The sequence below is a fragment of the Sminthopsis crassicaudata genome, chromosome 2 (genome assembly GCF_048593235.1).
Source record: "Sminthopsis crassicaudata isolate SCR6 chromosome 2, ASM4859323v1, whole genome shotgun sequence".
Classification (NCBI taxonomy): Eukaryota; Metazoa; Chordata; class Mammalia; order Dasyuromorphia; family Dasyuridae; genus Sminthopsis; species Sminthopsis crassicaudata.
Genome location: NC_133618.1, coordinates 502,013,541 through 502,038,327, shown reverse-complemented (window position 1 = coordinate 502,038,327; position 24,787 = coordinate 502,013,541). Strand labels below are relative to the sequence as shown.

The window sequence follows — 24,787 nt, the reverse complement described above, 5'->3', positions numbered from 1 at the left end:
GCCAGTTCAACCTAGGGAAAAGATGAATAAATATATACCTCCGTTGTCTCTTTAATCTCCAGGAGAAAGGTGTGTAAGTCCTCGGATTCTGTCCGTAGCATCTTCATCTCCTCAGGGGTGCCAACTTGGAAACAAGCTTTGGAAGTTCGGGCTTTTAGCTCTTCCATCTCCTTTTGGAAATGTGCAATCTACCCAATAAAGTTAGTGAGAAAAATCAATCCAAAAGTGAGACAAGATTTAACTAGTGTAGAACTGATTAATCAAAAGAAAAAATAGGGAAAGTATTTTACATGTCAACCATATTAATCAATATTGTTTTAGATTATTTAAAACAACTAGATAATATAAGGCTGAATATTGCTGTGGTATAAGAAATGAAGAGTTAGTGAATTTAGAAAAGTATGGAAAGGCTTGGACTTATAAAGGATGATGGTATCCACTTCTAGAGAAACAGAGACAAACAAGTATAATGCAGTCTTACACAGTATATATGAATGTACATATGTATATGTGTATGATTACAAATATCCATATGTATGTGTAAATATGTGAGTACAAATATGTAAGCGCATACACATACACACACACATACACACACGCATATATCCACATTTAACTACAGCCTTCTCAGGGAAGTGGGGGGAGGAAAGGAAAAAAAAAGAATAAAGTAAAAAGTGAACATAAAAGAACAAAAGAAAACCTACAAGGAAGCAAAGATGGACATCTCTGAAGACAAGATGTAATATTTATTACATAGGCTTTTTGAAATGGAAATTTATTGTTTTTTCATGTTCTGTGCACATGGAAATCTTTTTCTTTTTCTATTTTGAATTTAAGTTTTAAATAAGTAAATAGCTTACTAATCTACTATAGTGCTATGGACCAGTTTCCAGGGAAATGGGCTAAGGCCAGCCACTAGGATAACAATAGTGACTAAAAGCCTTTACTGGAACCAAGTGTTTCACAGATGTGGTTGCATTAGGTCAGTATATTGGGGGGGGAGAGGGGGGGAAGAAATATCGATTTGCAGGATATGATATTACCTCCTCACTGATTCCAGCCATCACAGGATCTGAATCTTTCCACTGATGCTGCTGCTTTTCTGCCCCAACGGCAGATTGTGGTGATTTGGCCTGAAATTGTAAGTTTTGAAAACCTCTAAGTTGCAACCATTGAAACAACCTTTTCAAAGATTTAACCAAGGTGATAAGTCTTGACTTCAGACTCTAATCTTAAGTTACACAAAAAAGTTAACAGAGGGTTCTGGAATGCAAACTCAGTTAAAAATATTTTATCAAAGCCATAAGCTTGTGGTTGATTGAGGAGAGACTCAACTCTTCAAATGTCTGTTTTTTCTGAGGTTTAACTTATATGACTTGAGAAAGAAACTGATTGTGAAGGACCAGAAAAAAAGTCATTAGATTTATTTCTTGGCCAAGAAAAATTAAATGCTATTTTGAATTTAGAAAAAAAAAAGCAGACATCCATAATATAAAAAGGCATGAGTCAACAGAGAATATAAACCTATAATCTTTAGTTTGAGATAAAGTTTGCATGCACTCAAACTTTTTGATATTTTTAATAACTTACCAGGATATAAATATGTCAGAGGGATTCTTAAAAATGATTAAAAAGTCAATCACATTTTCAAAAATATGTACATAAATGAGTTTATCAAGAAAGTATATAGTTTTGCTTGAATTTAGGCATTCAGTACCTGAGTAGTACTTGACTTTGCCACTGGAGCAGTGATTCTGGCCGATTTCTGCACCATTGAGGATACTGGACTGCTCTGGGAAGAACGTCCTGCAATGACAATGAGATAAACTCAATTAAGATATACCACATTTAATCATTTCCTCAATCCCCAATATGAGAAAGAACAGGCATGGCAACATGTAGAAAGATGCCATGCTTACCACAAGTGGAAACATTCAGATAAAGTCCTGCTAGTCACACGTGCTGGCATGGGTGATTTCAAAATGGGTCAAGTGAAAACCTCAAGAATGAGAATCGAAAATGTGTCACCAGCATTTTTGACAAGGACAATATATTGATACATGTAATGTCATTTCTATTACCACATTCCCACATTCAGAAACAGAGTAGTTCCCTCAAATTGGGGGGAGGAAAGAAGACATGTAATGCGGAAAATATGGTTAATATAGAAATATTTCTATAGACGAGAAAGTAAAAAGAATCCAATCATCAGAAGACTAAGTTAACTATGATAAGCAGTACTAGGCCTTCCCCTCTTGTAGTTAAGAATTTGGAGCAGACTACCTTGAGAAAGAATATTTCAAAAATTCAAACAATCTGATATATCTAGGAGACACTGAAGGCTTATTGAAAATGAAACTCTTTCTAGTGCTTAAAGACACATGGTAGCACAGGAAGAAACCAAGCCTCTCAAAGAATGAATTTCCTCACCTCATCAAGAATATTAAGGTCCAGGTGAATAGGAATTGTTTCATTCTTTGTACAAATCTTCTCAGTGCTCATAATTCTGTCTGTCAGACCAAGGGTTTAACAAATATTCACTGATTGATAAAATAAGCATACTCCTCTTTGTATATCTATCTCACAGTGCTATTTTACAAGATGTAAAATGCCATATAAATTTAAACCATTATTTTAATTCATGAAAATAACTCGACAGGAATGGGCTAAGGAAATATACTAGACACTGCCTGCATTGCCCTTCCTCCTCAGCTGCCCGCTACCTCAAGTGACAGATTGTTCATGGTTTTGACATCCACAAAGGTCATTCATTTGTGACTGCTTTGGGTTCAGGTGACAAGTATAATAGTCACTAAAGGACCATCTTCATCTCTGCTCTTTAATGAAATCACTTTAGAATCTATAAAAGGAATGAGACAGACACTAGATGCAGATAATGGCTACCAGACTCATTATTTGAATCACCAAATACTCTCAGCTCTGTGAATGACAAGGAGACAAGGAAACCTGCCAATCACAACATTAAGTCTATAACACCACATAATCTACAGTTTCTCCTAAATAAGAGAAAACAAAATCCACAGTAACTTATTCTGGCTATGAGGGAAAGAACTTTTTCCTTTTACTTAACTGGTACCTCTAAGAATTCTGGGGGGGGGGGGGGGGAAAAAGAGTTCTTTGAGAATATTTGAGGTAGCATGGTATAGTAGAGAGCCAGCATTAACTAGTAAGATTTGGGTTCAAGTTCTATATCAGACACATATTTGGGCAAATTCCTTAACCTCTTAGTGGTTTAACTAACTGTCTAAGAGGTAGAAATGTTGACCTATACCAAGAGAAAGAAATTACTGGAAATTAACCAATGAAATTATCAGTTTAGTCTTCATCCCTTTCCCCAATGAGCTTCAAGCTCTTTAAAGCCATCTGCTTGAAAGCATACCTGAAACAGATGGAGATACTGAGGACTTTGCTGAGACTGAGCTAGATGAAGACGAGAGAGGTGTGGAGTGACTGACAGGGCCAGCAGAAGCTGATTTGGAAGCTGAGGAAAAGGATAGCATTGAAGAGTTGCTTTGGGAACTGCTGATGGGTGTAGATGACTCCCCAGCAGGAAACCTACAAGAAAAGAAGACTATTTTAAAAGAACCCATTGCAAATATTTCTCTCCACTGCCAATAAAAAGTAACATCCTCAAAAATTAATTTACTATCAACAAAAATGCCCCTAATTTCATGTAATGCAAATGCCTTAAATATTATTTTCAAAGGATAGAGATTGTAAGGTAAGGAAATATGAATGGTACTTTACTGGATGTTTTGAGAATAAACTATTCAAACCTCTTATCAAATAAGTATCTAACAGATATATGAACTACTAAATTTGCCACAGTTGAGTGGCTACTAGTAGTACTGGGTACTAGTAGGGTACGGGTTTCAGCATCTATTCACCAAGTTTTGGGATAAAGGAAAGCCTTCCAACCAAGGGGATTCCAATTTGTACTTTTTGCTAAAAGAACACTCACTTAACCACTTCCTTATTTATTAAGCACTTACTAAGTGTGCAGGATCCTAGAGTATCGGTGAGTAGAGGGCAAAAAGAAAATAGAAGTCATGGCCCTTCCTTCTAAAGGAATTTATAGTCTAATGGGAAATGAGTGCCATATAAATCTGTACACAAGTCCTCTGGACTAACCAAACTAAACCTTCTAAATATTTCTATGTATCACAAAGAAAAATTCAATTCTCTCAAAAAATTATTACTTACTTTTCATTTAGGTTTACTTTGGCTGCAGAAGATGTAGGTGGGAAAGATGTCTTTGCCCCTATGTGTGAAGTAGACACGCTAGCCACTGGAGTATTTTCCACCGCAGGTTTAAAAGCAGGTGATCCAAAATAGAAGGAAGATGCAGAGGTAGTCATGGGAGCTAGGGACGGGGCTGAGGACAGGGGAGTCTTAGAAGGAGGTGTAAAAGAGAAGGCTGGTGCACTAGTTACAGCAGAGGTTAGGGTTGGTTTGGAGCTATCTGAGGAAAAGGGATAAGGAGGGGGATCCCCTGACATCAAACTGGATGATTTCAAGGATGAAGAGCCAAATGGGAAGGTAGCAGTAGGGAGAGTGACTGTAGGCAAAATGAAAGCAGCAGTTGACGTGGCAAGGGATAAAGGTGAGGCAGAACCAGGAGCTGGAGCTGGAGCTGGAGCTGGAGCTGGAGCTGGAGCTGGAGCCAGAGCTGGTGATGTTTCAAGCTTCACAGGGGCTTGAGTGGATGTTGGAGTTGTGGGAGTACTTCCTGGGAAGGGATTTTTTTAAAAAATGAGAAAGAAGATAATTAACACTCATAGTGGAAATCAAACACTATAAAACAAAAAGGAAGTGAAAAGTATACCTAGCCATAAATGGGTAGAAGAAAAAGCAAAGAGATTATGTTAGGAAAAGCAAAGATTTAATAATAAAAGTGTTATTAGCTAACTTCAAGGGGAAGAGTCTTCTTAAATAGATTACATCCCCATTTCTGGGTAAAGATGAAAATTTTCCAATTTTCCTCCTGTGATTTGGAAGAAGTTAGTTTTTATGAGGATTTGATGAGGAGCACCCAGAAGAAGAAACATCTGAAGTTCCACCGATGAGTTAGTACAATACGCTTTCCTCACAATCATCTGGTATATTCAGGAATTTAAATCTTATCAATCCCATTCTAAGGATGAGAAAACTGAGATTTAGTCAAAAGAGGTGATAAAAGAGGAAGTAGCTGAAGAGGGGAACTTGTTCCAGGGCTCATCATTAATTTGAAAACCATATTGTGTGTGTGTACATACATACATATATATAAGCATGTACACAAATATCATTATTTAAATGGGCTATTGTCCTTTTTCTGGTACTTGTTCTGGACTGATACATACTAAGACAACAGTAAGTAGGAAAGGCTGGTGAAATCTTTAAGTACCAAATATTTAATTAAAGGATACATTTGTAACACTTAGATGCAGAGTGTGCTCCTAACATCTATTCCCTTCTGTTTCCTGCTTACAAGCAGGAAAGGAGAGAGTCCTTTACTGAATGACTTCAAGATATGTGGAAGGACAATCTTAGTCATTGGGAAAGCTTAAGAATAAAAACTGATATTTACATCAAATTTTTGTTATTTTACACCTAGTTGGGACAGCTCACTGCTACCAAGCATTCCACACTAGTGCATACTTCTAGAGGGCCTCAAGTTTTGCCAAATGCTTTGCTCTTCATAGAATACCTTGTATGATCCTCACAGTAGCCCTGGGAGGGAAGTGCTCTTATTATCAGCCCCATTTTTCAGATGAGGAAATTTATTTGAGAGAGGTACATGACTTGCTCAGGGTCACGTAGCTAATGTGCAGTGAAGGATCTGTACAAGTTTTCCTGACTCCAAGTCCAAGTCACCATTACATCATACTGCTTCCTAGTGACATTTATAAAGCTCTTTAATATTTGTAAAGTGTATCTCTGTACTTTATCTCATTTGATCCTCACAAACACCTTGTGAGATAAGTACTACAGGTACTATTCTCACTTTACAGATGAGAAAATAATACCAAAGAGATTAGACACCCTGGATACGACCAGTAGGTCAAGAGATGGAATGTAAACACAGGTCTCTTCTGCTCTAGGCCTAAATGCTCTTACCACAGTACCAAAGATACCTAAAAAATATCTTCCTTGCCCAAACCACATTAACTTCAGTTCTTCCTTTTACAGATCTTGTATGTTTTGTTAGTCAAATGATTGACTGCTGCAATTTTCACTAGTATCTCTGAACACAAAGGCAGCAAATCTGAGAGCATTTGTATCCAGCTCTAGAATACAAATATATGTAGCACTTAAGATGCTGTCCTTGTGGCACCATACCCGAGCCTAACTTAGAATGGGATCTTCCAGGAGCTGCAATAACTAAGTTTCCTTGACAAGAGCTCAAGATGGCTCTGTATTACAGAGCATTCTGATTAGGGATGAAGCTTTAGAGCAAGTTTCCAGTTTGTATAGATAAGGAAGAAATCATAAGAGAAGAAAGTATAGAATTCCCTGTCCCATATGAAAATGGGAGTTATGAAATGACAGACAAGCATAATGCCTTGCACTCAGTAGGTATTTTGTAAATGTGTTAAAACCTAGTTGAATAACTACAATGTGTACTTTCTGGGCTTCTTCCTTTCTGAGAAGAAAACTCTTCAACAAAATGATTACAACTAATCTCTCTTGGAAACAGACCATAGAATGATTATTGAGTTAGAAAAAGCCATCATTTAAGAATTTATGCTAAAATTTACCCCTACAGAGAGACTCATGATGACCATCAAACAAGTGTACAAGGATTTTAATTTAGACAGCAAACATGACAAGGACCTTTTATGTTAAATGAACTGTCAAAGGAAGCATTACAGATACTGGCTTTAGCATATTCCCTGTGAAATGTATACAGAGAACTTTCTGAGAATTGTGATAACCATATAAAAATTTATCCAATAAAATTTAAATTGTACAGTAAAAAAAACCAAGCTATTATATTGTCTATAAAAGCAATTTGTGGGTGTGTACCTGATGACTTGGGTTGTCGCTCTCCTTCTATAGTAAGTTGTTCTGGAGTCTTAATCAAAGACCTGAGACCAGGATTTTGATTGATCATATAAAATGGACAAAGTACCCCATCTGTCGAAAGTAACATCAGAACTGGAGCAGGAGGTAGAGTCTTTTCGTCATCTATTAAAGAAAAAGATTTAAAAAGAAAGACAATATCAATTTGGGAACCCAGAGACACTGGTGGAGAAAAAAAGCTGGCCAGCAGGTTCCCCACAATGAGATCATACTTAAAGTATTGGGACTTGAATCTTAACTGTCATAAAATAATCATCTAAAAGAAAACCACCACAGCTATTAGATAATCAGTTCGCTGCCATGCCCAAATGAAGATGATTTACTCTGTCAAAAGTGTTGGGCTTTAAAATGTATCTCAGTGCAAAGGGTAGGTTCAACTCAAGCTACAAAAATCAATGAGTAAATCCTCAAAGCATTTAAAATGTTAAGGACAGGAATCTTTAGGCAGAACTGCTAATGGGAAAATGATAGACCAGTCTATATGTAAAGCAAAGCAAAGGACTTTACACTCATTCACAGTTGAATGCTAAACATGTATTTTGTCAGTTCAGATTTTTCAAGGGTAATCAAATGAACCAGCTTCTCTTTTGGACCAGTCAGTGCAAATGGCTAATCAGACCAAACAGTCCTGCATGACTAAGGCTTGTATAAGGAGATTATGCTGTAGAATTTAATGGTGCTTGACTGATACACTCCCAAAGCTTAAAGCACTAGGAGGCAGATGAAAGTATTTCTCTTTATCACAGCCATTTGGCCAAGTATCAACACAGTAGGTGGTATATAGGGCTCCAGACTGTTAACATTTGGACTCCCTGCTTGAAAAGCCACAATTTTCAAATCCATATGGTTAAAAATCGCATTTTTTGTATAAACACAATTGTCTCATTGAACAGGAGGAAGAGGAAAGGACATATTTTCAATTTAGAGGAAAGCTCTTGAATTTTCTCTTGAAATTCCTTCCCTTCCAGGGATTAAGAAATAAATGTCTGAGGGAAATCAGAATTGTGGTACTCCCAATAGTCATTTAGCAGTGGTGGCATCAGCAAGTCAAATTTTATTGTCCCCAAATAGATTGGGTACTCAAAATTTTGAATAAAGAATATCTTTTATTTCTGTGCTGCCAAAACATCTAGTATAATGGTAGGAATACAGAAGGTAAAGAAAGAATGCTCCTCCATAACTAGGAGATGAATTATTGCCTTTTTTGGGAGGAAGAAAGAGGGCAAGATTGGGATGGGATACAGAAAATGGACTGGACATAATATGAGATATAAGAAGACATGAGACCTACCTGTTTGAGAACTACTGATACAAAACCTACAGCAAGATTACCACCCCCCCCCCAAATCCTTCCATTTCTCACTGGTTATTACAGCAAGCTAAAGATTGACAAATGGCAAGTGCTTTAAAGGAAAAGCATGCCCCTTTTGTTTGTGATGCTGGAGTTTGTAAGTAGGTCAAACCACTTTGTCCTTCTAGGGAACATGCAGTTAGCTACACAAATTCTCAGTAGTTCAGATTCAACCTGACATTAAAATGACTGGAGCATCCCAATCAGTGATTGTTCTAATCTGAAGGTTTCACCAAAGAAAAGCATCTCAAACACTGCAATTTAAGATAACTAATAAAATAAAAATAATTGAGGAATGAAACCCCAACTGAGCTTTTATTAACAACAAACTGAAGTTTCTAAATTTAAAAAGTATTTTAGAGATAAATGTTAAGTTGTATTATAATCTCCTTATATCAATCTCAACAACACCTGTATAAGACAATTTAGGGGATTCTATGCCACAAAAATAAATGGGGATTAAGTTTGAGAAGTACAGGAGAGAGATGGCACATACTTGTCATTAATATGTCCTTTTAGAGATATCTTGCTTGAAAAGTCAGACAATTGTTTGAAAAACTGCATTTCTGAGTTTAAAGGTGAGCATCTCACTTACTGATGGGTATTTCTACTTGACTGGTATAATCTATAGCAACACCCACAGGCAGGGAATCATCACTCTTATCAGTAACAGGCAGTTCTGCTCGGCTAGAGTCTTCCAGAAGCCAGGATTCCCAGTTAGTCTTGAAAGGAAAAATGAGCCATGTTAGTCCATGGTTATCTTTTACTTCATTCATGTAGGAATAAGTAAAAAAAAAAACAAAAACAAAAACACTTCTCTTAGACCAATTTGTTAACTACACATTTATTCCAACATTTAAATCCAATCTGGCACTAAAATAGTTGCAGCCCAGGGTAGCCTCAGAAACCTAGAGAAATTGACCTTCTCCTCTGTGATAATAGTCAAAATATAACAACAAAGATTTACTTTCTCCTTCTTATAATAAATTAAGAAAACTCATTTTGTGGAGGCAGTATAATATAGCTGGGTCTCTTGACTGCCTGTCTACCAAGGACTGCTTGTATGATCTCTCATATGGGCTCAGCCTCCTGCCAAAATGAATAACTCTCTGACTGCAGGATTTTGATTGCACATATAAACTGCCTGGTAAACTTAATGTGTTATATGAATGTGAACTATTGTTTCAAGACAGATATATTACTCACTGTTTGATACCACCTACATTATTCCCAACCACCCTCCAACCCCAATCCCGACTCACAATAGGAGATATAAGCAAGTGATAACTACTGTGTCACAAGATCACAGACTTAAAAAGTCAGAAGGGACCTAAAGTCACTCAAATTCCAACTCTTCATATCCAGATGAGTGGGAAGAAATGGCTTAAGAAAGCTAGTATAAAAAAGTTAACATGAATAGGAATAAGGTTGGATTAGTTTGCAGTGCCACCTCACACAAAGGCACAAGCCACTTCGCTGATGGTTTTGTTCATAACTGATCAGTAGAGGGCAGAAGTGTTTGGTTACTACTCAATCTGATACCCAGGATGTGTCTGCAGGCTGCTGGGCCCTACAACAAATGGCTATTTTGTTTACAGCTTCAGCATGCCATTCAAAAGCTGTTATGGTGTAGACATGAAATAATTAAGTGCTATCAAACTTACATACCCCTAACTTTTTTCTCTCAATTTTAACTTGTCTTTTCCCCTAGAAATTTCACTTATAAAACCACCAGATTATTTACATAATAAATAAGGTACCTGATCATTTTGTCGGGCAAGGATGCTGACTTCAGTTGAGGCTGCAGAGGCTGCTAGTACTAGGTCCCTTCAAGAAATAAATTCAAATCACTATTATGTCATAGAGAGAGGGTATAATATGATTTGAACTTGTGACATATATGAAAAAGCAAAATTTAATTCCTCTATTCAATAGTGAAAGAGAAAGTGATATGGCCCATCATAGCTGCAGAAGAAAAAGAACTTTACAATTAATGTTTCACTTACTGGGTCAAGAAATATAGCCCGGGGCAGCTAAGTGGTGCAGTGGATAGAGCACCAGCCCTGAATTCAGGAGGACCCGAGTTCAAATCTGGTCTCAGACACTTAACACTTCCTAGCTGTGTGACCTGGGCAAGTCACTTAACCCCAGCCTCAGAAAAAGAAAAAAAAAAAAGAAAAAGAAATATAGCCCAAAAAATATAGCCAACTGTACCATGTTTTGTCAAGAAAAATATGCAACAATAACAAATAACAGTAATAATGTTTTATAAAAAAGCAAAGATACAACAGACTACAAAAGAATACTGGATTTGGATTCAGAAAATATCTAGGTTCAAAGTCTCCCATACAAACTCTAAGCAAGAAATTTAATGTCTCTGAGCTTTATATGCCTCATTTGTAAAAAAAATAAGGATGAAAACTTTTGTTTGATCTATCTCAAAATATAATGTAATGATGTCAGGGAAGTGCTTGAAGTGACATTTACAAACAGTAAAAAACAGTAAAAAATCATTAAACATGTATTCTCTTACTAGTTATACAAGAGGGAGATAATAAGCATATATTAAATGCCTACTATATTGGCAAGCACTGTGCTATATTAGCACTTTACAAACATTATCTCATTCTGCCATATAAGCAGAAGCACTGCTTCGTGAACTTTTAAAGCTCCAAGTTCATTTGTGCTCAGGAGAATTTAGAAGTGCTTCTCATATGCCAATTCCTCTATAAACAACCACTGGAACTAAGTTATATTTTTAAAAATTGTGTATTTATGCTATCTGTGAATAATAGGATATTAGAGCATTGTAGCTTTTTGTTTACCAATAGATGACGCTATCAACAGTATTTAGCTTCTTTTTTTCCCATTTACAAAAAGATTACCAAAAATATACCTAAGAATATGATTTCTGACCTGGTAGTGAGAAAAGAATAATCTCTTTCCTGAGTTTTATACTTACCATTCCTCAATATAATTAAGATAGTAATGATGCTGTCTTTCAGTGCAGCTGCCATAGCATGGCTCCATGAAATTCACAAATATCTCAGGATGCTTATCTTCTTTTTTCTATAAACATGGAAGAAGAAAAAAATGAATAACTAATATGCCTCTTCCCTCCAAATCTACACTGTTCAGTGTCCCCAAAAAATACACTGCCAATTAATATAAATAAATAACTTTAAACTTTTTAAGATATCATGAAATCTTCAGGCTGGTTCAAAAATTGATCTAGTCCAGAGGTTCTTTACTTTTTTTTCTTTATCATGGAACCTTTGGGCAGCCTGATGTAACCAAGAGAACCCGTCTCAAAATTTTAAAAAATGGTAATAACTAAAATATATAAGATTACAAAGGAAATCAATTATACTGAAAGTTATCAAAATATTTTTAAAAATAAGTTTACAAGGGGCTGCTAAGTGGCGCAGTGGATAGAGCACCAGGTAGGAGGACTTGAGTTCAAATCCTGCCTCAGACATATACTAGCTGTGTGACCCTGAGCAAGTCACTTAACCCCAACTGCCTCCCCCTCAACCCCACCAAAAAAATTTACAGACCCAAGGTTAAGAACCCTTGATCTAAATGATTTAAAAGTAGAAATAAAAGACGCCAAAGGTTCCCCCCGCCCAGACTATATCAAAGTTTCTTGCCTATAGATTATGAATACTTTCTTCAAGAAGAGATACTGAAAATGTTAGACACGGCAAACACTGAAGAGCATCACAAAAAAATGAAAACTGAATCTATTCTAATGGAAAGGAAATGAATGGTTACTTATGCAGGAGTTATTTCAAAATCAGTTATGTATGTAGTCAGACTACTGATTTGTTAGAACAAAGATCAAAATCACTGCCAAAGAAGAATAAAGGGAGATCTGGACTGCAAATGACTTAATTCCAATCCAGCTATTTTTAACAAACAGTTGACGTAAAAAAGGGGTTAAATGGATAAAAGGATAGACTTTGACACAGGTATCACCATTTCCTAAGGAACTTTGCCAATCTAAATCAATGCTCACAATAAGGAGACTAAAACTGGCTCAGCCGACAAACACTTGATCTCCTTGCCAAATGGAAAGATATGGCAGCCAACTACAGCAGCAGCTTAAATATATACTTGGTTATAAAATCTTACTGAGAAGATTTTGAGTAATGTTGTTCACAGTATGGTAAGAAGCTGTCCAGATAAAAACAAATTTATAGAAAACCTAACAAAAGAGCCAATTAAGCCAGATATTTCTGAAAGCATTTAAAAATGAAACTGGAGCACAACAGAGAAAAAATGGAAAAGACCTGTAATAATTACTACAACTAATTCTTTTCTCTATCAATGATGGGTGGACTCTAACATTACAACTTTCAACATCCTGCATAAGGAAATAGAAATGGAAATAAATAAAACAAAGATGGGAAGAATGACTGGATTAGACTAAATACACCCAGAGGAAGATCATACTAGAAGTAACACAATTTTGATGGCACTAAGTGATTTGATTCGGAAGATATCAAAGACGGGGAAATGCCAAGTACTTAAAAAACAAAACAAACAAACAAAAAAAAAAAACAGTCCCCAACCATTGTGGAAAATGAAATTATATAAGAAAAGATGAAAAGTCTCACGTATACATAAATATTTAAATCAGTATTTTTGTAGCAATAAAGAAATGGAAAGAAAGTGGGTGAGAATAGCTCAATGAAATGTGATATGTAAATGTCACAACATTATGGTATAGTTAGAGATGACAAATAAGGGAAATTTAGAAAAAAAACAAAAACAAACAAAAAAAAACCACAGGAAGACCCACAAACTAACATAGGCTGAAGAATTCAGAATGAGGAAAATTATACACTTAAATAAATACAATAACATAAATGAAAAGATCATGGAAAGTAAGAACTATAAGTAACTGTAATGACCAATCTTGGTCCCAGAGTACAGAAAAGAAAATATACCTTCTTCCCTTTTGGCAAAGAGATGGAGAACCACAGAGGCAGAATGTTGCACCTACTGTCAGAGGTGGCCAACTCTACTGGTTGTTTTTGCTTAACTATTTTTTTCTTTGTTATAAGGAAGGGTTTGATACTAAGTGGGACCTGCAAAGGGCATATATTAGGAAAAGATTGTGATATAAAAACAAAAGGTGGCAGTAAAACTTATTTTTTTAAATCAGTCTTTAATTTCATCTCTACTTCTAAAAAAGGGGTTATCAAGACCCATTGCCTAGTTTCCCATCCCTAGAAAATTTTGGTAAGAATACTCTACACATGTACTGAGAGTATCTTTGCTTAAAGATATAAGAAAGGAATAGGAAAGTCTTCAAAAAGACATTCAAGACAAGACCACATCTTTATAGTCATACAAGTACAGAAAATAAAAAATTGTACTGTGTTTATTAAGCTATAAAAAAGTAGATTTAATTTAATTTAAAATTCAGTAGAAAATAACTGCCTTTATAGCTCTACTCCAAGATATCTTCCCATCTTTAGAATATAAATGTTTTGAAAAAATGTAAATAACAGATAACTTTGTTTTTGTTTGAACTTCCAATTATTAACACCAAGTAAAAATGGGAAGAAATGGTCACCAGAGATGTTTGTCACTGTCAGAGGGATGTCCAGGGCAGAATCCAACTGGAGACAGGCACAGCAGTGTAGTACAGAGAGCACAAGGCTTAAAATTAGGGAGGCCTGGGTTTGAATCCTAACTTATGACACTAGTTCTGCGGCCCAGGCAATTCACTTAAATCCCAACTATAAAATGAAGGGTTTGGACTTCTAACATCCTTTTCAGCTCTCAATCTATAACCCTATGGATTCTCTATAAATAATAATGGCAGCTGGGGAAGGTGCAGTGGATAGAGCACTCATCTTCCTGAATTTAAATCCAGTCTCAGACCCCTACTGTGTGACCCTGGGTTAAGTCACTTAATTCCATTTGCCTCAGTTTCCGCATGTGTAAAATGGAGAAGGAAATGGCAAACCTCTCCAGTATCTTTGCCAAGAAAACCCCAATTGAGGTTGTGAAAAATCGGACATGTCTGAAAAATGACTGAACAAAAAAATGAATAGTAAGGTCTTTCAAGTGTTCTGCTTTGTGCTGGTGACATCAAGACCTGGAATACTGAAGAGGCTCCTTAAAAAGAACTACCATTAATCAAAAAATGTCAGCTTAACTACCCACAACAGAAAAAATAGGGGTTTAAAGAATGCCCATTGCCCAGATTGGGATATGTAATGAGACGGGCAACCTGTAGAACTGATCTATCAGTATATATCTTGGACAATGTGAATAAACAATAAATTGAACATCAGGAGGCAGGAAGGCTGAATTGCTTTTGGGAAACCATGCAATGCTTTTAAATATTCCAAGCTTCTACTTGAAATAAAATCCATCTTGTTAACAGCAAAATTCTTCAGTGATGCTATAAGGAACTGAGTAATAAAATCCCAAAGTCTCAAAAGAATTAAAGTTATAAGTCAATGAAAGGGCATGGTAAGCAAGAGTTGGCTACATGAGAAAAGCAATATAAAAGATATTCTTGGAGAGAAGTATGTCTGGAAAAGGAGGTGAGAGATAACCAAAGGACAACATAGGTACACAGCCTATGTGTTCCATTAGTATCCAAGGAGAGTCCAAAGATCTGTGTAATTGAAAATGGATAATCTCCTCTATTTTATTAAAGCTTAATTAGTTTAGTATATATTAATGTTCAAGTTGTTATATATTAGTTACTCTCCATTAGCATGTGAATTTGAGCTCTCTGAACTCCTTATACTTACAGCTATTAGTTCCCAATTTGGCTACCCTCCCCCACTATGTTCCCCTCTGAAGGATTCTCCAGTCACAAAATTCTAATCTATATCCTAATCTATCAGAAATCAGTAACATGTTTACCACAAGCTCCTTGTTCTCTCTCAGATATTGCCCACCACTGGACTTTCCAGAGGATGTTAGCCTACCTTGTAATAAATTTATGTAACTTGTGGTTAGTGACCTTGGCACTGAACTACTAAAAATGAGATGCACCTCTGTTATGCTAAATTGATGTCACCTTCTATTTTTGGGTTCCCCTGTATGACTATAAAAGAGCTGTCTTGACTCTCAGATGCATCCTTGGTTACTGAGGAGCCTTGGACCCCATTTATTGGCAAATGTTAGCTTTGCTAATAAATTGATCGTGCTTAAAATTCTGTTGCCTCAGTTTACCATTATTTCAATCACGACAGATCTAAAGAGATCATATTTGTAAAATGCTTAGCATGATGCCTGGAATATAAGTAGGCCTATGTAAATGCTTATTTCCCCCTCCCTTTCCCAACCCCAAAGGCCTCCCACCAGTATTTGGGTAATCCCTAGGGAAGATTTACAGTAGGACAAGGACAAGAACAAAACACAATAAGAAGACCTGAGTGACAGTCATGATCTGCACCATTTAAGGGAATGCCAATATCGGTGTCTTCACAGACCAATTGAAAGGTCAAAGAATTTAGTTCTCTAAAACTAAACAATACTTAGTGCTCTTTTTATTTATTTTCAAATAATGAGTAAACCATAAATATTCTTAGTTTTTAGTAGATTAACTTAAGTGAAAAATAAAAGGCAAATACACAGAACTTTAACAAGTCAATTTCTTAAATACAGGAATTTCAATTCACAACTAAATTAATTTAGCCGGTTTTAAATAGGACAATATAAATAAAACACTAACCACAGTGAGCTATATAAGCTTATTTGTTGGACTCATGGTTCAAAGTCTCTAAGATGAATTTTCATCATTATTTTACATAATGCTTACTGAGCTGATTTTTTTAAAAATTGTATTTTTTAAGGGGGAGAATACAAAACACATGACTGGGACTTGGGTACTCCTTTACTTAAAATCCAAAGTAAAAGTACATAAAACATTCTAAAGGGGAAAAAATTATTCAAACAAAAATAATCTGTTCAAAGGACACCTAAATAGCATTATATCAAGTTCATAAGCAAGACATATAAAATAGTATACATACAGGTAGTACAGTCATCACCACATCTGGCGAAGTTTCCAACGTCCCATCTGCTGCTGCATACACTATTGAGAAGACATATGTACCAATCCACAGCACATCGAGAACTGAAATGGGATATACCGTAATGAATCATCATTAAAAGTAACAGATGAAGCAATGACTTATTTGTGGTTGATTTAACAAGTAGATATTACGAAATTAACGTCTAGACATATGAAATCAAGTAACTCTTTTAAGAACTTAGAGAAGATTTCATTGACTGCACATTTAACAGAAACTGAGAAGCCCAATTCTGGCCAAAGTATTAACTAATTTTTCTGGGAACTTAAAAAAAATGCACATTTTCAGGAAAAACTGACATGCATATAAAGATAAAGAGTCTCCCAGGACAATTCATCAAAAAGGGCTTTCTTATGTTGAAGCTAAAATTTATTCAATGATTCTATCAATGATAAAATAGAGCATATAATTTGGGAATTTCGTGATAAATTCTGGCTAATGTTAATATACTTTTAAAACAAACAACTCATTGGAGTCATTTTAATTTTTTTTTTAAAGCAGACTGTTTTAGACCTAAGAAAGTTTACCTCTTACAGGATGATCTGCTTCATAAAATGGAGGGCAAGGAATTACTTTTTTCTCCTGCAATGTCTGAAAAACAATAATCAATACTATTCAGGCCAAATTCCAATTGGTCCTCCCCAGAAACAAAGAAATTAATGCCAAACTCAAAAGTCTCATATTGATTTTACCCATCTTCAGTGGCCAAGAGAGCAAAGATAAGTGGGAATGACTTAAATGAATTTCACATACACAAGGATTATTATGAAAAGGCAGATTGAACTTACAGGGAGATACTGGATCACAGTTCCATTATGTTTTCCTACAGCAAGTTGCTTTCCTTTAGGACTCCAACACACTGAGGAAAGAAGAAAATTTGACAAAGCACTTTCAAAAGTTGGATTAACAACTGAGATCAATGACAAGATAGTTTACATAATTACCACTTGTTGTTACTTTATTAGCCAATTCAAAGAAAAAGGCTGCTTGTTTTTGAATTTATTAAATATAGTTAAAGATACTGAGAATATGTGTAGGATGCAACCAAATTGTATTACCTCTTTCCCCGAATCATTTGAAGGCTAAGAGTGCTTTTTAAGCAAGACCTACACAGAGCGATTAAGGCCTTCTACCTCAGTTAAGCAGTCCTATAAGTATCATAAAAATGTTCAATTTGTCATTATCATTTTCAGTACTCTTCCTTAGAAGAAGCAAAAGAATACACCACAGTGCACTTATTTTAGGACGAGAAATATTAAATTATTCTCAAAGCCAAATTGAGAATTAGCAAGCAATTTGAAAACATTTTTTCCCTCAGAAAAACTAAGTATTCTCCAAAATTATTTATACTCTCTTGCTTCAAAGAAGAATACTATCTCATATGTCATATTTTACTTCTAGAAATTAATTTTTAAAAAGAATCACGTAACATTCATTATAGGGTCAAAGTTTTTAATACCTACCAGATGTTACTGCCACAGATGGTGGAAGGCTTGCGGATACTTTCACCGCATCTGTGACTTGTAAAACTGCGATACTTCCATCAGCCAGACAAACTGCTGCCATGGTGGGGACAGTAGGATTCCACTTCATATCGACGACCACACCACCAGCATCTTTCGTCAGTTTGTGATAAGCAAATGGGCGTTTCTGCTGTTTAGCCTTTTAAAACATGCATAGAAGCACCATATCCTTCAGACAAAATCAGTCTATGCTAGCTCCTCTCAATTGAAGACTACCCCTCTCATAGATTTAAAGAATTTTAGAAAGTTTCTTAGTGATTTTTTTTTTTTTTTGTCTTATCCACTCCTTTTATAGATTGAGAAACTAAGGCCCAGAAAGGGGAAATAATTATTATGGCAAAGCTCAAGGCAAGATGTTAAAATTGCTAACTTTTAGCTCAACATAATCCAAGTAACTGAAAATACTGAAGACAAATGAAAAATACTTGGATAGCAGCTGGAGATTAAAATATTTGCCGAAGAACATACATGCCAGTAAAGCAAAAAAGTTATAGTAAGAAGCATGCATCTAACCTAAATCTGAGGATCCTACTACCTGTGCAACTATTGGCAAGTCCCCTTCTGGGGTCTCATAGTTCTCATGGGTAAAAACAATGATACCCCACCTCAGGAGAGGTAGCTGTAGCAGATCATCTCTTCTAGTTCTCAGTTCTATGATTCAGGAGTGGATAAATACTATTATTGTTTTGCAAGCAAGACTGCAGGCATCTGCTTCAGAAGTGTTCAACACCAGAAACTGGATTTTCATGCTAAATGAAGATTCCAAGATCAGCTAACAAGCTCCTTACCTCATTTGAGAATGTACGAACATCAAAAAAAGCAATGAGGCCAAATTCACTGGACACCATACACACAGAAAGTGTCAGATTATCACAGCTCAAAGCCAAGTGGTACACAGGAAATTTCATAGGGATAAATATATTTGGAACTTTCTCAACTATTAGAAAAAAAGACAAGAAACAAAAGTCACCATTTTATAAGCACAGAGACAATCAATCCTTTAATCTAGTGCTTTGTTAAGAATTTTTCTACATAAAAGATTCCCACACATATCCTTACTAATAAGATACAATTAAACTTCATTAAGTTTTGATTCTTCTATAACCTGGTCAGGGCATACCAATATAAAAGGAATAGCCCCCGAAAAGAACTTTGGAAAGCAATTGTTGCTTATGACCCCAGTGACACAATAATTCTACTATTAGTAGTAATTTGCCTGCATTCTCCTTAACAAGAGTGCTGATAAACCAATTAAAATTTGATTTAATAAAACTCCTCCCAGACATTATACAATCAGGTCATAAGCCAAACAAAAATATAAAAGAATAAAGTAGATTTTTCTCTTCTTTGTGCTTGAAAAGATGACCAGATACCTTAAAAGAAAGAGCCACATGGATTGTTTCCAGCACCTCAATGACAGCTATGAGAGTAATATGCTTAAAATTAGTCTTCAGTAACCATATCAGAGATTTTTTTTTTGAGAAAAAGACTCCTTCATTAGTGCTTTATTATACTTTTCTATCTTACACAAATCAATAATTTGTAAAAATGGTCTTTACATAGTAGGAGTTTAATAAAAGTTTATGGAATTGTACAAACCAATTTTATTAGGATCCTCCCCAGGTCGATTCTGAATAAGAAGATTTTTGGTAGGGAAAACCCGAAACCCAGTGGCTCCTCCAGCAAACACCAAACCATACTTATTAGACACAGCAAGCATACTGCAACGGTCTTTGGATAGCTCTTCAGGGGCATCAAAGACTCGAACTTTCTTCAGTGCCCTAAATTGAAAATCCTGTCATAAAGAATAAAAAAAGTAATTCAGTAGTTTAAATGATAAAAGATATTGCCTACTTAGGTCAAATACAGTTACAAAGAAAATTTTGACATAATATTTCCTACTCCTTCCCTGTCAAATTCAGCTCATCGTGGTTTTCTCCCACTCACTATCTTTACCATACAATTATATACAATCTTATTCCCTAATTTTACATGAATATATATTCTACCTCCTCAATGAGAACACTGTAAATTCCTTCTGATTAAGGATAGTGCCTTCTATTTTTCTCCCAATAATATGATAGAATGAACTCAACACTTGATATAAAGACTTTCCAGCTGAATTCCAGCTCTGACACTTAGTATCTGAAACTACTTGAATGTCACTTTTCCTCTGAGCTCTAGTTTCCTCATCTGTAAAAAGAGGAAAATAAAACTTGTTTAATAGGGGTGTTGTGAAGAAAATACTTTGTAACTTGTGAATTATTATTATATTTCCACAAGGCACAAAGTCTACATATATACATAACACATACTCAAAAAATATTGACCCAGAAAAAGATGACTTAATTCTAAGTTACTTATTTCAAGAAATATTCACAACAATGAAATTTTAGCACATCAAAATACCTTTTGCCCCATCTTTGTCTCCCTTGACTTTTATTTATATGTGTACATGTAAAAGCTCCACGGACAAGCCTATATTATTCTCTGTATTTTCAGCACCTAGCTAAGGGTCTTGAACAGAATAAGCCATTCTATGTGTGCTTTTACAAGGGGATAATCATGTTTTCTTTTGCAGATAGAGAAAGATGAACTTGGAGTCAGAAAGATAAGGATTAAAAATCCTGCCTCTGACACGAAATAGTTATATGGCCACAGGCAAATCATTTAATTTCTCTAATTCTCAGTTTCCAAATTTGTCAAATGGGGACCATAATAGCTATAGTACCTATTGCCCAGTGTTGTTGTGAATCTAAAATGTGATGTCAATGCCCCGTCAACTTTAAAATAATAAATATCCATTACTATTATGCATTGACTACAAGCACACCACGCTTCCTTGAAATTTTAGGAGGGTCTGTGTTTTGGGGGCATCACATAACGGACCTGCGGGGACCCTCTCTAAGTTGTAACTGCCATTTCTGAGACCACCGCTCTCTAAACTAATCTAGATTATTTTTGGACCTCTGAAATTAGTTACCCGATAGCCAAACAACAGATGTAAATTATGTAAAGTCTATCCATTAGCATGAAGAATCACTATGCATGTTTGGCTTTGAGCTGAAAGAGTCCTCTAGTTTCATTTTCAAACATGAGAACTGAGTCTCTGAGGGGGAAATGACTGGCCAAGGTTATCCAGTGAGGCAGCCTACCAGTTAGATAATCGCTCATTAAGGTCCTGCGCTGAGTGCTTGAGATACATGAAGAAGCAGAAGCTACCCCGGCCCGAGAGGCTCGAGCACTTCTGGATTCAAGCAGGGCTCGGATCTCCTCACTCCCAATTCAGTATATTTTTCAATAAACATTGACCTAGCTCAGTCCAAGACAGCTACTTCCTTCAATGGCTACAGCCATCGGGCGTCGGCTATAAATCACAGAACGAAAAGACGTGAGGGACCGTCTCGCTCTGCTCCTTAATTTTTAACAAACAACAACGAAAAGAAGCCCAGAGAAGGAAAGGGAGAAGCCTGGGACCGCTGCACGATTTTAGGGAACACTGACTAAAATTCACGGTTCCAGAGACAGGGATGAGTACCCTTCCCCGGGACAAACCATCCTGACTAGGAACAAACCAGTGACTAGCGTCCGGGTTTTGTGGCGCCCTAGAGGGCGACCATCCCATCACAACAACCTTTCCGCCTAAATGTCCTTGGAACATCCCCTCGGATATATCTGGCCGAAGAGACAAATTCCATCTAGAAATTCCACCGAACCAAGAATTACTGAATGTCAGAGCTAACTTAGCCCACTCCCCTCCATTTTACAGATGAAGAAACTGAGGCTCTGAGAAGGGATAAGATTAGTCTAGAGTCACAAGAGAAAACGCAAGATGTGGGACTCCTCCAAGAGGGATCTAGGCTAGATGGTGCTGGTTTGTTCATTCCTGTTTTCCCATGATTCCTAGTTTCTTCTACCATTTCTGTTTTGGGGTCCTCTCTCCAGATATGGAACTCAAGGCCAAGGAAGCGTTTCGTTTACTTCTCTTGGATTCTGAGCATTTCAAAGAAGTGATTCAGGCCCCTCATATATGCTTTAAAAAACAAACCCTTTCTTTGCTTTTGGGAATCCACCCTTTTTTACCTTTCTCACACAGTTCTCTGTCCTGGGAAACCAGCTAAGTAACCAAGGCGCAGACGCTTGGATTTTCCTGCTGGTGCGGGAATGGGCTTCGGCCTTACTTGTAGGGAAGGGCAATGAGGGGACCTGGAGCCGGAAAAATTGGGCCCCACCGCTTATGATCGCGGGCCTGTGATTTAAGCCTCAGTTTCCTCATCTGTAAAATGGGTGTAGAGCGCGGCCGGCCACGACAATCTGTCCCCCGGGTCCCTTTCAGCTCTAAGTCTAGGATCCCTTGGTGAAGGGAGACAAGAGGATAGGAAGGTATTAAACCTAGGGGGAAACATTCCAAGAAACAATCTGAAAGCCAGGCCTTTGAATTCCCCTTCTCTAGGGCTCCGTAAGCCCTAAGCTCCCGCCCCCGGGGTAGATCCATAAATTCCAGGCCGGAGGCGCAGGATGCGGGCTCTCTCTCCAAGGCAACGCAGGGCCCGAGAGACGCCTGCTGACCCGGCCAGGCCTGGCGCGGCGTGGCCCAGCCCGACAGGACCCGTTCTGCCCTCTCCCTCCCAGGCCGCGCTGCACCTGACCTTCATCTCTCGTTCGGGTATCAGCGCATCCATCTCGTCTCCCATGGTGCAGTCTCCCTGTCAGCGGGAGACCGAGGAGCCGCCGCCCCCGAGGAGCCGGAGCGGCAGCGAGGCTAACTTCCCTCCCCGAAGCTCAGCGGCGCGCTCTCGGGGCCGCCATATCCGGCGCATGCAAACTACGTCACTCCCATGAGAAACAGTCTTCTACGGGGGGAGGGGGGGGGAAAGAGACCGCTCCGACGCGAGCCCGCGGGGACCTGCTGCTTTCCATTGGCCCGTCTAGCGCGAGCGGGCTGAGAACTGCAGCTTTTTATTGGTCAGTCGGGTTCGCGCTGGTGATCAACGGCCTCTTCTCATTGGTCTACCCTAGGAAGGGGGAGTGGCCCTTCCATCTATTTTTTATTCGATTTTGACCAGACTTTCTTCTTAATTGGTGGCCATCTAATCCAGAATGTGAAGGACTTTGTGGGTCAGGGTTGACAACTTCTAAGACTCTTGCTTTAATTTTACAGCTATGACTTCACGTGGATAATCGCGATCGTTTGGCTTGCCTTCCAAAGAGTGAGGAGTGCAGAAAGTTCGAACTCAATTTTTAAAAAATCACAAATGTTAAATGTTTATATATAATTGTAAATTATTTTTTTAAATTAAAATTAAAATTAAACAAAAAAATAACAAAGAGCAACCTGATGACTTAATTGCAAATATATATATATATATATATATATATGTACATATATAATTGGGAAACATTTAACAAAATAAATAAAACTATATATTTTTTAAAATGTAACTTATGAGGAAAGGTCTCTGCAACTGGTAAGGATTAGGAAAGCCCGAAAGGTTGGGGCCGCAGACCGGTGTCTGAAAAGAACTGGCAGGCCCGAACCCACATTCAACTCGAGGGACAACTTTTATGGTATTTATCAGGCCAGCTGAAGGGGCTAAGTAAGTCCAAAAGAACGCAGCAGGGAAGATAGGCGAAGAGGCAGAAGATGGAGAGAGCAGGTGCCTCGTGCCACTGACAGGCTTAGAGGTAGAACTGAGGAGGGGGTCCAAGCGAAATCACAATCTGTCATCACTGAGCACAGACTGTCAGCTGGCAGCCGGCATTGTCTGTGAAGTGGGCACTGCCACGTCTCCCCTGGAAGCCGCATCCCACATGGAAGTGCATTCGGTCATTCTACAAAACTGGGTGCAGGCTTTCCACAGGTTCCGCCAGGCTTCTGTCTTGGGGGGATAAAGAAAGGCCTAGAATCCCTTCCTGCCTTCCAGCTTCTTCTGGGTTGGGAGAGGAGATAACAGGATTCAGATAAGGGCTAGGGAGCCCATTGAGACAACTTCATTAAAAAAAAAAAAAAAAAAAAAAAAAAAAAAAAAAGAAGAAAGAAGAAGAAGAAGAAGAAGAAGAAGAAGAAGAAGAAGAAGAAGAAGAAGAAGAAGAAGAAGAAGAAGAAGAAGAAGAAGAAGAAGAAGAAGAAGAAGAAGAAGAAGAAGAAGAAGAAGAAGAAGAAGAAGAAGAAGAGTAGTGAGACTAAAGGAGTAAGTGATCACTGGCATTCAGTCCAATTCAGACTACAAATTAAGCGCAAGTGTTCACGAGCTGCAAGCAAGCTGTCCGGTTATTGACGGCCTCAATAAAGACACAGGGGAAGAAGGGGAATATGAGACTAGAAAGTGGGGAGAAAAGTAATAACTGACATTTCCAGAGAGGGTTCAAACTGGCAAAATCCTTTATCTGCATTATGTTGTTCAGTGAGACAAGATCTGGGTAAGGTACAAGCAAATGCATGTAGGTAAAAAAAAGTATGGATTGTATTGTAGTCCTTGCTGTCTCATTGTTTTTGAGTCTTTTTCCCCCAGTTATATCCGTCTCTTCATGACCCCTTTTGGGGATTTTCTTGGCAAAGCTTTAAAAACGGTTTTCCATTTCCTTCTCCAGGTCATTTACAAATGAGGAAACTGAGGCAAACAGGACCGTGGCTTGATTTGAGTTTCCTTAAAAGGCGGGGAGTGGACAGAAGGAAAGGGGGAAAGGAGACTAATCTTAGGGAGAGAAACTATGTAAGCAAAGTAAGGTATACAGAAGGCACAAAGCAAGGTTAAAGG

The 24,787-nt window shown here is 37.4% G+C and overlaps 1 protein-coding gene across 5 annotated transcripts in view; it reads right to left on the bottom strand.

The window, feature by feature from the left end:
• The window catches only part of NUP214 (nucleoporin 214), an 89,467-nt gene extending 66,594 nt beyond the window's left edge, over positions 1–22,873 (bottom strand). For 4 of the 5 annotated variants that reach the window (XM_074293893.1, XM_074293897.1, XM_074293894.1 and 1 more), the window contains exons 1-17: positions 22,679–22,873; positions 19,629–19,824; positions 18,818–18,966; positions 17,970–18,168; positions 17,295–17,365; positions 17,034–17,097; positions 16,447–16,550; positions 13,390–13,530; positions 11,400–11,506; positions 10,198–10,264; positions 9,033–9,159; positions 7,030–7,191; positions 4,225–4,750; positions 3,401–3,576; positions 1,718–1,806; positions 1,044–1,133; positions 39–188 (exon numbers count right to left, since the gene is read on the bottom strand). In XM_074293893.1, the coding sequence (XP_074149994.1) occupies positions 39–188; positions 1,044–1,133; positions 1,718–1,806; positions 3,401–3,576; positions 4,225–4,750; positions 7,030–7,191; positions 9,033–9,159; positions 10,198–10,264; positions 11,400–11,506; positions 13,390–13,530; positions 16,447–16,550; positions 17,034–17,097; positions 17,295–17,365; positions 17,970–18,168; positions 18,818–18,966; positions 19,629–19,824; positions 22,679–22,723 (2,463 nt within the window). In that variant the 5' untranslated portion in view covers positions 22,724–22,873. The remainder of the gene's footprint in view (positions 1–38; positions 189–1,043; positions 1,134–1,717; positions 1,807–3,400; positions 3,577–4,224; positions 4,751–7,029; positions 7,192–9,032; positions 9,160–10,197; positions 10,265–11,399; positions 11,507–13,389; positions 13,531–16,446; positions 16,551–17,033; positions 17,098–17,294; positions 17,366–17,969; positions 18,169–18,817; positions 18,967–19,628; positions 19,825–22,678) is intronic. The other variant, XM_074293896.1, reaches the window with a different exon arrangement.
• Between the last annotated feature and the right edge of the window lie 1,914 nt (positions 22,874–24,787).